Source organism: Leishmania panamensis (genome assembly GCF_000755165.1).
Source record: "Leishmania panamensis strain MHOM/PA/94/PSC-1 chromosome 21 sequence".
NCBI classification, from domain to species: Eukaryota; Euglenozoa; class Kinetoplastea; order Trypanosomatida; family Trypanosomatidae; genus Leishmania; species Leishmania panamensis.
Genome location: NC_025867.1, coordinates 722,738 through 735,874, shown reverse-complemented (window position 1 = coordinate 735,874; position 13,137 = coordinate 722,738). Strand labels below are relative to the sequence as shown.

The 13,137-nt window shown below is 56.2% G+C and overlaps 6 protein-coding genes across 6 annotated transcripts; all 6 read right to left on the bottom strand.

Moving 5' to 3' along the window:
* Positions 1 to 672: 672 nt before the first annotated feature.
* On the bottom strand, positions 673 to 912 carry LPMP_212170 (hypothetical protein; the record flags this gene model as incomplete). The annotated part of the gene is made up of 1 exon (XM_010700699.1): positions 673 to 912. One exon carries the CDS (start codon positions 910 to 912, stop codon positions 673 to 675), a length of 240 nt encoding a protein of 79 aa, XP_010699001.1.
* A 671-nt stretch (positions 913 to 1,583) lies between these two features.
* On the bottom strand, positions 1,584 to 3,638 carry LPMP_212160 (hypothetical protein; the record flags this gene model as incomplete). Its single annotated transcript, XM_010700698.1, has 1 exon — positions 1,584 to 3,638. One exon carries the CDS (start codon positions 3,636 to 3,638, stop codon positions 1,584 to 1,586), a length of 2,055 nt encoding a protein of 684 aa, XP_010699000.1.
* Positions 3,639 to 5,315: 1,677 nt separating this feature from the next.
* PEX14 (peroxin 14, putative) lies at positions 5,316 to 6,701 on the bottom strand (the record flags this gene model as incomplete). Its single annotated transcript, XM_010700697.1, has 1 exon — positions 5,316 to 6,701. The coding sequence occupies one exon, from the start codon at positions 6,699 to 6,701 to the stop codon at positions 5,316 to 5,318; it is 1,386 nt and encodes a 461-aa protein (XP_010698999.1).
* A 1,417-nt stretch (positions 6,702 to 8,118) lies between these two features.
* On the bottom strand, positions 8,119 to 8,853 carry LPMP_212140 (20S proteasome subunit alpha 5, putative; the record flags this gene model as incomplete). The annotated part of the gene is made up of 1 exon (XM_010700696.1): positions 8,119 to 8,853. The coding sequence occupies one exon, from the start codon at positions 8,851 to 8,853 to the stop codon at positions 8,119 to 8,121; it is 735 nt and encodes a 244-aa protein (XP_010698998.1).
* A 772-nt stretch (positions 8,854 to 9,625) lies between these two features.
* Positions 9,626 to 9,928, bottom strand: LPMP_212130 (60S ribosomal protein L37a, putative; the record flags this gene model as incomplete). The annotated part of the gene is made up of 1 exon (XM_010700695.1): positions 9,626 to 9,928. One exon carries the CDS (start codon positions 9,926 to 9,928, stop codon positions 9,626 to 9,628), a length of 303 nt encoding a protein of 100 aa, XP_010698997.1.
* Positions 9,929 to 10,440: 512 nt separating this feature from the next.
* Positions 10,441 to 11,832, bottom strand: GAA1 (GPI transamidase component GAA1, putative; the record flags this gene model as incomplete). Its single annotated transcript, XM_010700694.1, has 1 exon — positions 10,441 to 11,832. One exon carries the CDS (start codon positions 11,830 to 11,832, stop codon positions 10,441 to 10,443), a length of 1,392 nt encoding a protein of 463 aa, XP_010698996.1.
* Between the last annotated feature and the right edge of the window lie 1,305 nt (positions 11,833 to 13,137).

Sequence of the window (13,137 nt, the reverse complement as noted above, 5' to 3'; positions counted from 1 at the left end):
CTGGAGCCGCGAAGAGCGAAAGAAAAGGGGATGTGTGGTGGAGGGGGTTGGGGGTTGGGGAGTGGTGGTTACTGGGCGGGGTGGAGTGGGCGGTGGGAGAATGTGCGGGTGGGTACGTGGGGCACGAGAACAGCGCCGTGCAGAAAAACGTGTGAGTTTGTTTAGCAGAGAGTTGCGGAAAGTCGAAGTTTTTTTTTTCGAGGCCGGCGGAGACAAGGCAAAGGGGAGGAAAGTGGGTGTGGCACTGGAGTTGGCTGACGAGGTGTAGGCTCGGCCTGCGTCGGTGCTGGGGCACACGTGGGGGCCAAAGGCGGCGTCTCTCAAAGTGAAAGTAAAAAGGGGGCAGAGACGCGGCGCAGCGGTGCGTAGCAGTAGTTGATGCGATGCGCAACACGAGGCCAAGGAGATAAACGAAATATGTGCAACGGGAGTGTGCACACCACGCAAAGAGACGCTGCCTCCATCCTACCGTCCACATCAACCTACCACGGTCTGGGTATCATTGCTTTCCTGCGTAAGGGCGGGGCTTTCCGCGCCTGTGAATATGTATGCATGTGGAGGTGCCTGGGTGTGTGTGGGGGGGGGGGGGCCTCCCCCTCTCTGTGCATTCATTCCAGGCAGGAGAAAAGATCCAGAGGAAAAAAAACTGCAGCTCATACTCCTGAGAGGCGCTTACGTCGGTGGGGGCTTAGCAGATATGCTCAAGGCGTGAATGGTGCCAGACCGAAGCTCCTCGGCAAAGAGATTGTTCACCTTGCGATGGCGCTCAATCAGCGACACGCCTGCAAACGCCGCAGCGACGATGCTCACGCTGTACTTGGCCTCGTCGGCACTTACCTCCGTCACCTCCAGCTCCACCGGCTGAAATGCCTCCTGAATGCGCGTCACAATAGTGTCTCGGACGCTCGACATCTTCGCCGGCGGAACACAAAGGCAAGTACGTCGTCGCTGAATAGTGTCGAATAGCACCCAATGCAAGAATTTGCTGCTTATGTATATGTTTGTTGCCGCTGGTAGATGTCGCTAGTGGCTTATCCAATTTGCCCCACCTGTGTCGCCGATGCAGTGGATAGAGGGAGGATGGGGAAAGGGACGAAGAGGGGAATAAACGGCGAAGTAGAGGACAAAATGCTCTGCGGTGCCGAGTTGGTAGAGATGCAGAGCGAGATGACAGAAGGGAAAGTAAAATCTACGAAAGGAGTCCACACGGATCATGTGCCATATACATGCACGAGTGCTTGCGCAGGGGAAACCAAGTGAGGCTTCTGGTCCTTCGCCTGTAACTGCGTGCCGTCCCTCTCTTCGCTTCGTCAACTGCAAGGCCTCTCTGTCGTTTTGTTCTTTGCAGCGTGCGACAGAGAACTGCAAGTGTGATCTGATGATGAAGCCCCTCTACGCGTGCAGAACAGCGAAGCAAACCAGAAACAAGGCACGCACGGAGCATGTAGAGGTAATGAGCTACAGATCTATCGTAAGAGAAAGTGGGGTTGGCGCATGTGCGGGTGTACGCGCGCTTCAGTGACCACTCTTCTATTCCCCCCTCCCGTAATGCACTTTCTACTATCCCCTTCTTCCGCGTTCTCTCACGCGCTATTTGTGCTGTATATGTTTGATTTGTAGCGGCTGTAGAGGAGGCGTCCAAGCTCCCGCAGTTGCCGCTTTTGGGCCCTGTCTAGTCGCTCTCTTTCGCCGGAAGGGAGTGTCCGGGGATCACGCAGTCGCGCGCACTCGAGCACGACATCAAGGGTGCGCGCAGGTAGCTTGTCCCGACTGTTGTGGGGGAGTTTCATGTCGCAAGGGGGGATGCGGGTTGCAGCCGGGGGGGAGCGCTGCGATGAGGCAGCTGATGCCTGCTGAGATGCCCCGCAGGGGCGTGTCGGGTCCGTGAGAAGATCGCGAAGGGCCTCTGCTGCTCTATCTAGTTTATGCTTTTCGGCCTCGGGCCAGGTCTCGACGCTTAGAAGAATATTGCTCGCCGAGCGCGGTGGCGATGGAACGGCCTGCACTGAAGTTGTCGTCGGTTGGAAAAGAGGAGAAGGATACCTGGGGTGGCTGGCACTGCTATGCCCGCCGCTGTTCGTGGCCTTCGTAGGGCCGCCGGTCTTGTTGCTTCTCATGCGCGCGACTTCTGACGGCGGGGCAGATGGAGTCCCTAGCATCGACGGTGTAGGAGAGCGTGGTACGAGAATAACAGTATTAGTTTCGGTAACTGGGGATGGCCTTGGTGACGAAGACGAGAGCTTGCTGGCAGAATCACCTCTGTGACGCTGAGGAGACGATGAGGGCAGAAAAAGTCGGCGAGAGGAGGTGGCGGTACGAGGATGTGGCCGCTCATGTGCTGCGGTCGCTTCGGCAGTAGCGTTTTTGCAGCTCTCTTTTGCTTTTTCCGCCAAATACACCTCAAGCCGGTGCGCCTCCTGTGCGTGCCAGGCAGCTTGCCGTCGCTGCCGTCGCTGTTGCTCGCGCTGCTTGCTCTCGAGTTCGGCCTGCTCCTCCTCCAGCTCCTGCTGCCTTTGGGATAGCTGCTTAGCCCTTGCGTCAAGGAACAGGCGGTCATGAGCCGGACCGCAGCGGTGCTCCGCCTCCATCTTCTCTACGATGATGGCGCTCTTGGGGTTGAGGCAAGGACGGTACGTCAGCTCGCTCAATGTCACGGACGCCTCGCCCACAGGGGGACGACGACGCCACAGCTCCGCAACAAAGGGGTTGTCCTTCACGCCATCCAAAAAGGCTTCAGCGAGTTCCTTGGCGCTCCACTCGGTTTTGGCGGGACTGTGCTGCCACAGCAGGGCGTACAGCCTCGCTGCCTCGTGGGCGGCTTGTCCCTGAAACGTAGAGAGCACAGGTAGCGAAAGAATGTCAGAGCCGCAGAAGTAGCGCACCCACCGGTGAAGACCACGCAGGCGGGCTTGATGCGCCAGCATCCTGGCGTTTGCGCTTGTCTGAGGCTGGAAGGGCCACTGATCCTTCTCCAGCTGAGCTGCGGCGGTGCGTCGCTGTGACAGAGAACGGTTCTTTGTCAGGCGCTCCACCAACGCTCGAGGATCCACGTAGACACGAGGGTGCACCCCCGCGGAAGCTGACAAGAGTGCCTCACGAGCCGCCGTGATTGCGTGCTGCCGCTGCTCCTCGAACGCGTAGAGTTCCGCGATGTGCACATCGATGTCACGCTTGCTGCGCACCACCGTCGGTGGTGGCGTCACCAGCCGCGCCTCATCGATTGTCTGTTGCCGGTAGAAGTAGTCGCGGTACAGTCGCTCTTCTGGAGGCAACTCAGCACCGCCGCGCTCGCGGCACGCCCGCACGATCATCTCTGATGTGTGTGAAAGGCGAGGGGTGTAGCGATGCGACGCATCCGCCAACCCATCCGGCAGCTCTAGCAGATGGAGGCGGTACCGCAGTTGAGCGGAGGAGTCACGGTCAACACCGGCAATGTCCCCGCTGCGCTTGAGCGCGCTGACACGAGGGGAGATAGAGGGGTGAAACGTCGCCTCCGCCAGCTCAGCCTCTTCCAACTTCGCACGCATCGCCTCCCGCTTGGCTGAGATTCTTTGAAGCTCCTTGATGCCTCTGTCATAAAGGGCCGTAGGGTTGGTCATACGGGCGCGCGTAACGTACAACCCGTCCCTCTTCTTCATATGGCGCGTCCACTGAGGCACCGACGTGTAACTCCTGCTTGGTAATGGGCCTTTCAGGTTTCCATCCTCCAACTGTCGCTTCGACTGCTGCTGCTGAACCTCCGCGGCTGCTGGTGCTAGTCTCGATTCCTTTGGCCGCGGAGTAGAAGCTTGACACACTGCTGCAGCACTGTGCCTGCGGGCGGAGTGTTTGTGTGTCTCAGGATGCGGCAACGGTTGCAACATCACAGAGGGGGGTGGTGACTCTGTGACGGTCGCCACGACAGCAGTAGGAGCAAGACTGCCGACAGACGGCCTCGAGACCAGTGCAACATGACTGTGAGACTGAGGCAGCAGCAGCCTGGAAGAGTCTCCGGTTCCCTTCGCGTCGTCCAACTTTTCTGGGGAAAGCGCCGCCGCGTCCTCGCCAGTGGTGGAACAGTGTGGAGAAGGTATTTCTGTTCCTGTGAAGTCCGCAGGCGCGTGAGTGAGCAGCTCTTCGGGAAGTCGATGCTTGTCACCGCGGCGTCGGCGAGGCGCCGAAGCAGCAGAGGACGGCGAGCGAGACAACTCATGAGACACAGAACTCTGTTCGCTTGTGCTGCTGTCCACTACGGAGAAACGCCGCAGTTGCAGTCCTCGCTGCTTGGTCGCCACGTCGGCAGTACCGCTGCTTAGCACATCCACAATGAGACGTGCGCTGCTAGTCAGCGGTGACACGTTTTCAGCATTCGCGGGAACGACGATCTGTGGCGACCTCATGCACGATGACTGATTGTGCGAGTCGCCGCTGTCATCCAGCAAACCGGAGAGGTCCATGTTGCCACCGCTCCCGAATCGAGGCTGGCTAGCTGGATGAGGTGCGGCCACACCATCGCCATCGGAGGAAGTGGAGTCTGGTAAAGTAAAACGCTTGATAGCAACGCCAAGCAACTCCTCTCCCGCGGATAGCGGAAACCTCGCCGTGTCGACTGAGTCCATTACAAAGGATGTGGGTGACGGTGAGGTAGAAGAGCAACCTCACCGCTGGTATGCTTGTGTATGGGGAGAGGGGGCAGGTCACCTCTCACGGTTCACAAAATAAAAGAAGAGCAACAGAGATTAGGAGGGGGAACATGGAAACGGAAAGCGAGGCTGCTGAAGAACAGTAAGACACGTTCGGTAGGATTCAGAGTGTCCTCTGAAGTTCTGGCAAGCACATCGCTGCACGATCGTTCACTGTACTCTCTTATGGTCGTCAGGACGGCGCGCAGAGGGGACGTGTGGGCGTAAGACTTTGGTGATGGCCACCTTGAACGCTCATGTCACTGTGCAAGTGGGGAAGCACATATGGGCTGCGAGAAAAAGAATTCTAAGCCACGCAGCGCTCCTGCCGCGCAGATCTCGGCACTGTGCTCATTAGCATGCCCTTCATCATAACGTTACAGTTGTCGAGTTACAGAGAGGGACGGAGGATTTTGTGTGTTTGCTTTCAGAGTAGGACTTGTATGTGGTGAGGTGTTCTTTAACGGTGGTAGTCTCGCTTTCCACCCTACCCTCCGCGTACCTTCTCCAGACCCCGTCCATTCTGTCGTGGCGGCAAAGGGATGTGGTGCGTCGTGCGCACACAAGCACATACTCATACGCACTTCTTGCAGGGGGATTGAAGGCTTGGGCAGAGGGCCTTGTCATAGGCAATCCTGCAGACGCACAGCCGGCTTAGCTCGCAGACACCGGAGTATCCTCACGTGCCTTCGGCGGATCTGCGCTGCTGGTGGGGAGGAGCCGCTCGGCCACCTCCGTACCAGAAGCACCGGGAACTGCGGCATCCGCAGAGGAGGCAGCTGCCGCAACGGCCGCTGGAAATGGCTCAGGCGTCGGTGCGACAGCAGCGACGGACGTGGGTGAAACCGGAGTCACCTCTGCGTTAAGGCCCAGAATGGCAGGAGCGGCAGTGACTACTGTTGGGGACTCGGTTGATGGCAAAACGGGTAGACCGGGCACGGCATTCGGATTCGGCGCGGATACGCTCGGCACCGGCGTCACCGCTGGTGACTTTCGCGCCTGCTCACCCTCCGCTGTCACCGATGGGAAGTACGTCGATGTAGACGTGGACTCAGCCGCCACTAAGCTCTCCCCTGCCATCTGCGTCGCCTCGCTGGCGGCTGTGCCCTTCTCCAACCTTTCTATATCCTTCTTGAGCTCGTCAATCTGCTGCGTGAGGCGATCGTTGGCCCTACTCAGCTGCTGCTTGTCCGCACGAATCTTTGCCGCGTTCACAGCGAGGTCGGCGCACTTCTTACGCTCATTGGTCAGCGCCTCTTTGGTCTCATTCAGTTCTGCCAGCAACTTTTTCACCTCGGTGAGGTCGGGTGGTGGGGTGGCCGGCACAATCGACTCAGCAGGGGCAGCCACCGGTGGTGACGGCGGCAGCGGAGGTGCACGCCCGCGCTGCGACGTTGACAACGCATCAATTTCGCTCTCCGAAGACGCATTGTTGGCGGGACGGTGCCGTGAGCAGGAGCCGCGATACAGCCGCGACTTCTTCTCCGATTTGCGACGAAACTCGTAAGGGGAGTAGCGGTTGAAGAGCTTGTACCCGGAAAGTCCGGCAAGCATGGCGGCGCCGGCGCCAATCACGACGTCGCGCCAGTCCACCGTCCTCTTCTGTCTCTCCACCTGCGGTGGTAGAGGCGAGTAAGGAAACAGTGTTTGGGTGTACTGCAGTCCCGGCCCCATAGTCACTGGGGCGTTTTGCCGCGCCGTCTCGAGCTGTGGAGAAAGAGGAGTGGCACCTACCGTCGCCGTGGCAGTGGGTGGTGCTGTGTTGGCGGGCGAGGCACGAACAGAGGCAATCTTCTCCGTCGTCACTGCTCTTCCTACCTTGGCGAATGCGTACTTGATCTGTCCATCTGACACGCTTTTGCCCTTGAGGAAACGAATCTGCGACTCAATTGGCGAGCGTCGCACGCGTGGGTCTTGCAAGAAGCGAATAGCAGACTGAACCGTCGCATCGGCGTCCATCTCCGACGCAGACGGTTGCTCCGGCTCCGGCAGGAGCTCTGGAAGAGCCCCCTGAGACTGTGCCGGTACTGCCGTCGCCATGCTGTTACTGTCTTTGCGCGTTTTTCAAATTTTTCAAGCTGAAGGAATGGTCGAAGAGCCGACGCCACTGCCGGGAGAGTTGGGTGGGGAGTAGTGACAAAGGCAGGAGCGGTAGAAATGCAGTGCAGTAAGAGAACAGAAGAGAGAGACACTTAGCAGTAACACAAGTGCACGTACAAAGGCAATACAGAGAGAGGGGTGATCCCCCTTTTTTCCGGAATAGAGGAAAAAGTGGGATATGCGTGCTGGCAAGTGTGTGAAGATGTGTGGTGCTGGTAGATAAAAGAAAGGCTGAAGAACAAGATGAAGCACGTCAGCAAACTACAGTCAAATGAGTAGAAGATGGACAGGGGAATAGCATGGCAACACCGAACAGACCAAAAAGGTGAGAGACGGAGAGGGAGATGAGAAAACAAACGACTTGGCGAATGGTCCCTCGTGAAAGTGCTACAACATGTGCTGACTACATCACGAGCCCACGCAATGCCTGACAATTCCCCGCATAAGGCAGTAATATGGACTACGTGAAGGGCGGTGCATTGACTCTGGCGAGGAGGTGAGTCCTACCTTGCTCACCGCAGCGTATTCCGGGTGCGTTCAGTCAGCCCAACTCTTCTCTCTTCTAAGAGAGGCGAAAAGAAGCAGCGCAAGTACAACACACTCAGTGCCGCTGAACGTAGCCATGCACGTCTCTTCTCCCCTGCCGGCAGAGTCGCATCTTCTGCTGTGAGCTGCACGTAAATTGTGCGTAGGTTTCACGCTGCGCACTGAAGCAGTCGTGACGGCAAATATTCCCTTTTCGATTCCGCCTTTGCTTCTTCTATTCTTCCATTCAACAAATGTCATGACCAATCCAATGGCTGCGTGCGAAAGAAAGACACACGCATAAAAGGAGGAGGTTGCACACACAGAGAGAGAGAGAGACCAATACACAGACACACCCATGCACAGAGTGTGCGTGGAAAACAACACAAGATGAACGAGAAAACAAAAGAGAGAGAACCAGACAAGGGACATAATATAGAAGAAGAGAAGTGAAACGGGGCGTACAAATAGCGCGACATCACATATGTAACCGCTCCTGCACGCATGCACATGGAGCAGTAGCCCGTAGTTGTGTACTTCCACCGCAATAGAGGGAATAAGGGGGTAGTGGAAGAGGACGAAAACGCCGAAGAGGTGCATAAAGATGGGGTGATGAGATGGTACTGATGGGGGTAGGAGTTGAGAAGTGGAATAGCCTTGAAATTGTAGCACAGGCCCCCCTACTTGGTTGCACATCGACCTTGGAAAGAGTGTACACAATATTCAGCACCATACTCCACCTCCCCATTTTCAGTACAGCCCACCCTTCATCAGGGGGGAGGGCAATCACCCACTACCACACCCGCATGATCCGTCGGCCGTCTTCCATTCCTTACTCTGGCAGGCGACTCATGATTGCCTTGATCTCTGCGGGAGCGTACATGTGCACCTTACCGTCGTCGGCCCGCACCACGGCCACCTCTATGTTCTCTGGCGATAGATGCTCCTCCATCACCTGCCTCAGAATGTCCACCGCGAGCGTCTCGCCCTCCTCCAGCGTCATGTTTCGATGGTAGAGCTCCGTGAAGACACTTTGTGCCGCTTCGGCACCGCCACCAATGGCCTGGGCGTCGTAGCGCGTGTACGTACCGCTAGGGTCTGTTTGCCACAGCTGCGGGCCCTTTTCGTCTACACCGGCTATAAGCAGCGACACGCCAAATGGGCGCGACATGAGCTTGCGCTTGCCACCGCTCTCACCAAACTGAATCGACAGGTCGCATGTCGCTAGTGTGCAGGATTCCACGTGCATGGGCTCGTTGTAGGTGAAGCGGTGGTTCTGCGACTCCACGCGGGCGTGCTCGACAAGGATGCGCGCATCGGCAACCATGCCACTCATGACAGCTGCGATGTGGCTGTCAATCTCCATGATCTTGCTCATGCTGGACGATATGACCAAGTTCGATGGCACGCGTTTCTCCGCGGCAAGAACGACGCCCTCTGGCGTGCGGATTCCGAGGCTGGTACTACCGAGCTTGATGGCCTCCACGGCGTACTCGATCTGGAAAATTCGACCCTCTGGGCTGAAGGTGTTCACGCCGCGGTCGTACTCAGACTTAGAGGTGAACATGATTGAATCACTTGTACAAGTGCAACGAAGAGGAAAGGCGGAGAGAGTGTGCGAGGGTAAGCGGTTAGTGTGTAGGTGAGAGGTGCAGGTGTATGAGACGCACACGTGTAGCGAGGCGCAGCACACGTGGGACTCACGGAGAGGAGAAGCTAATGGACACAGAATACACAACCAAGAGGAGAAACACGACAACTCGAGCAGAAAAAAATACCTCCGTCTGTTGGGACTAGGCACAGCGGCAGTTAGCACAAGCGGGGACACGGAGACAGAGAGCGTTACAGAGTGGAAAGAGAAAAACTATGGTGGAGTATGAGAGAGAAAACAACCAACACAGAGATGGAAAAAGAAACAATAGCAGGAAGATGGTTGCATATCTGTGTCATACACAGATGCATAACGGCATACATGTATTGTCGAACCACCCACACACACACAAAAGGTAGACACGCGCCAAACACTCTTGGCGGAGAAAAAGAAGCCAGCAGCGGACCACCTAGGCCTATGTTCATATGCCTATGTGTGGGTGTTATGTGGGTTCAGAACTTTTCTCCATCCTTTTTCGTTCCTCGTCGCGTCCTCCCCCGCATGAAGTGACCTTTGGTAGCGCATACGCTGTGCTGTTGGGGGGTGTAATGCGCAGACGGCGACAGTGGCTGTTCATACTTCTTCTACGTATTGTCTCTGTTTTTATTGTTTCGGAAGGGAAGAACTGAAAGAAAAAGGAACACCGGAAAAAGGGGGAGAACGAAGACATGAACAGTGGTCTACGGCGTTAAATCTTGGCCAGCTCACGCAGACGGCGGACTGTGGAACGGACGGTGCTGTTGTTAGGTGTGCTCAGGGTGTAGGCACCACCAGCAACCGTCTTGCTGCAGCCATCGCAACGCCAGATGCCGACAGCCTTCCGGCGGAACGCAAACTTACCACAGAAAGAGCAGAAGTGCTTGGCATGCTGGGATACCTCAAGTTTCTTCGCGCGCTTACGTGGGTTCGCGCCGTAACGGGTGCCGTAGCGACCCATCACGCCCATCTTCACCGTACGCTTCGCCATGTTGCTTCGCAGAAAAACTGCCATTTTTTTTTTGTCAAGTGTGGGGTCATTTGATAAATGAGTGGAGGGAGAGACAGGGGGCGTGTGGGGGGAGTGGAAGACGGAAATGTGCACGAGAAATGGAAGAGAGGAGAGTTATGCAGAGAAGGCAAGCGTACGTCAATGCAATCGCCGGTCCATGGAGGCAAAACAGGCAACTCTTGACAAGAGAGGAAAAACGAGAGACGTGCATAACGATCCTCCCAAATAGGCATTGGGCAAGAAAGAGGCAGCAGAGGAGCTTCACTAAAGACGCAGGCGCTTCTGTACGCATGTGAGACGCTCCACGGCCGAAACGATGGATAAAGAAATGAAAGAAGACTGACCTTTCGTTTATTATCAGCCGTGTGGCACTCCTCGCTTACTCGCAAGCGCTTGGGCGCTGTAGCAATACTGATCGATTGCTGGTGTCACTTACCTCCATTTCTTAGTGTGTTGTGCTCGGTGATGGCAGTGGTGCCGCGCACGCAGACAGAGTGCAGAAGCAGTGGGTCTTACTATAGCGAGCACAGGAACCGACTGCCAATCCATACCGCGTTGGGGTAAATAACAAAGCTAACGAACAACTCGCTGATGCCGGCCACACCAAAGAGTGGTAAGCGGAGGTAGTAAATGAAGTAGTAAGCGAGAAGCGCCGACACCGCAGCGCCGACAGCCAAGGCAAGGCGGTTCTGGAGGACACTATGGGTGAAGAAAACCTGGATCGCAGCGGCCGCCCCGGCCAACAACCCGCACGCCGGCTGCAGGATGATCAGAAGGCACAGCGCAATGGCGTTGAAGCTAAGCCACATGCCGCTTTTGGTATGAGTCATGAAAACCCGGAAGAGCAGCGAAAACGCGGCCGAGGCTATCACCACTGCTCCCCAGCCAGCAACCTGAAATGCAGCTGCGGCCGCAACGGGTGTAAGTAGCAGCACCACGAACAGCGGCGTAATGCTGGCGCCACGCTGCTGATACTCGGAGTACGCCGTAGAGAATATGGAAGCGACAAACAGCATTATGCAGAACTGCGCGTGATCGTACTCGACGTAGCGCAACGGACTCACGGGCAGCCACACAAAGGTGGAGTGGTGGAACTTTTCCTCCAGATTGTTGAGGGACACAATGATCTGCAGTACCATGGTGGCGAACGCATCTGGCACCTGCGGACTCGGAAACGTCGAACGCACTGTAAAAAGTGGGTCGGAGGAGATGGCGATGGTGTTGATACTGTGAGTCGGAATCTTGTGCCACGGCTGCGGGTGAGTCGGGAGCTGCAGCGACGCCTCGAGGTAAGCCCAGTAGTGCCAAAGCTCGGCGCCAACATTGTCCGTGGGGCGATGCGGCCTCTGGCAGAGGTAACTAGGCAGAAACTGATTCGAAGTCGCAAGTTGAACAGCGGTGTTGGTGTAGTCCTGGTTGGGCTGGATGCCATTGCCCCCGAGGGTGTCGATGCAGATGTGACGGTTGTACAGGGTGGAAATATTCAGCACAAGTGCGGCGCGGGTGTACGCCTGCGGCACTGGCCACTCCTCGCTGCTATTCACAAAGTAGAACTGCACGTCACAGGCGAGATTCTTCCTGTGGCGAATCACCTCAATCAATGCGTTGGCGAGCGAAACGGAGGCTGGATAATCTGCGTTCACATATACAGCCGCAATCTCGGACCCGGGAGAACGCCGCCCCCGCACCAGCCGCTCTGGCCAGCGCACCGTGGGGTCGAGATGTGCCGTCACAGAGCCAGCGTTGGTTGATGGGTGCATTTGATTCACTGCATTTTCATCGACGTAGATTTTCCGCGTGCGCAGCACTGGAAGAAGGCAAAGCATCGCGATCCCCAGAAGAAGAAAGAGAGGCGCTAACTTTCCGCCGTGGTGACGAGCACCGTTGTACAGGGCTCTGCGCAGCATAGCTACATACACGCACCCGAGGAAGTCACACCTTGTGAATGAAAAGCGCGGTGATGTACTCAAACATGGAGGCGGAAAACTGCCAGAGTAATGTGATGCAGGCACGTGCACGCCTCCTAGTTCATACAGCACTGGGCCGAGAAAGGATGTGACGCGGCGGAGGAAAAGACAAGATCAGGTCAACAAAAAGGTTCCTGCTAGGCACCCTGAAATTCCCACCGTATCAGGGGAAGTAAGGAAAGGGGAAGAGAGGAGGGACAATTACCAGGTGCTACGCTCCTCGGTAAGACAAGCCACAACAATGAAATGAAGAGTAGTAAGGACGAGAGAAATGGTTCAGAGTGATGAAGTGTCTATGCGCATGCGTGTGTATGTGTGTGTGTTTGCGCCCCTCGTCTCTCACGTTGCTGGAAAAAGGTAGAAAGAGACGAGAACGCGCACAAAAAGCCCATGACAGACTGCGCTGAACGACAAACACACAAAACCGCTACTCGAGGAAGTGGATCTAAGCAAGGGGGTGGCATGGTGGCTCCCACACACACGTTGCTGATGAGCCGTGTGCCAATGAAAAAAAAACACGCGAGGCAACTGCCCACTCCACCGCCTTCACTCAGTACACTTTCTTTTTTTTCCTCTATCACGCGCTGAGAGACGCGCACCTCACATGCACGCACACACACACACACACACACACACACACACACAATGGCTCGATGTCGTCCTGTCGGCACTGTGGGTTCAACGACGTGTGAGCTCACACAACATTGCACTCGCATACACACACGTGTGCACCCCCTACTGCACCTTAGATAAGGCAACGAAGTAACCCCGAACAGACTACAAGGGACATTGTGATGGCCTCTCTTCTCATGTTTGCATTGTTTTCTTTTCTGTCTCATCCGCTTCCTCAGAACACTGACAACAGCATCCACATCACCCACAACAGCGCCGAGAACCAAACGTAACCAACAACGCAAACACTGGTGGACATTCCGAGACATGGTAGGGCGCCCGCAGCCATAACCAATGGCAACAGAGCTGAAGGAGGGGACAATAATAAAGACACACACGCACTTGCTTCCCTTTTTCCTGTTCGAGAAGCACGCAAGCCCACACACAGAGAAGAATTAAATGCAACATCACGGCGGAGAACATGTCTCTAGATGATCTGGAATCCACGACTCTGAGTCCGTGTGTGTGGCTGTGCAGAAGGACCGGCATCTAAACGCATCTCCATTGACATCTCCGGCTTACACCATACGGTGAGGGAAACCCCCGCAGACAACCTTTACCAACCTCGTTTCT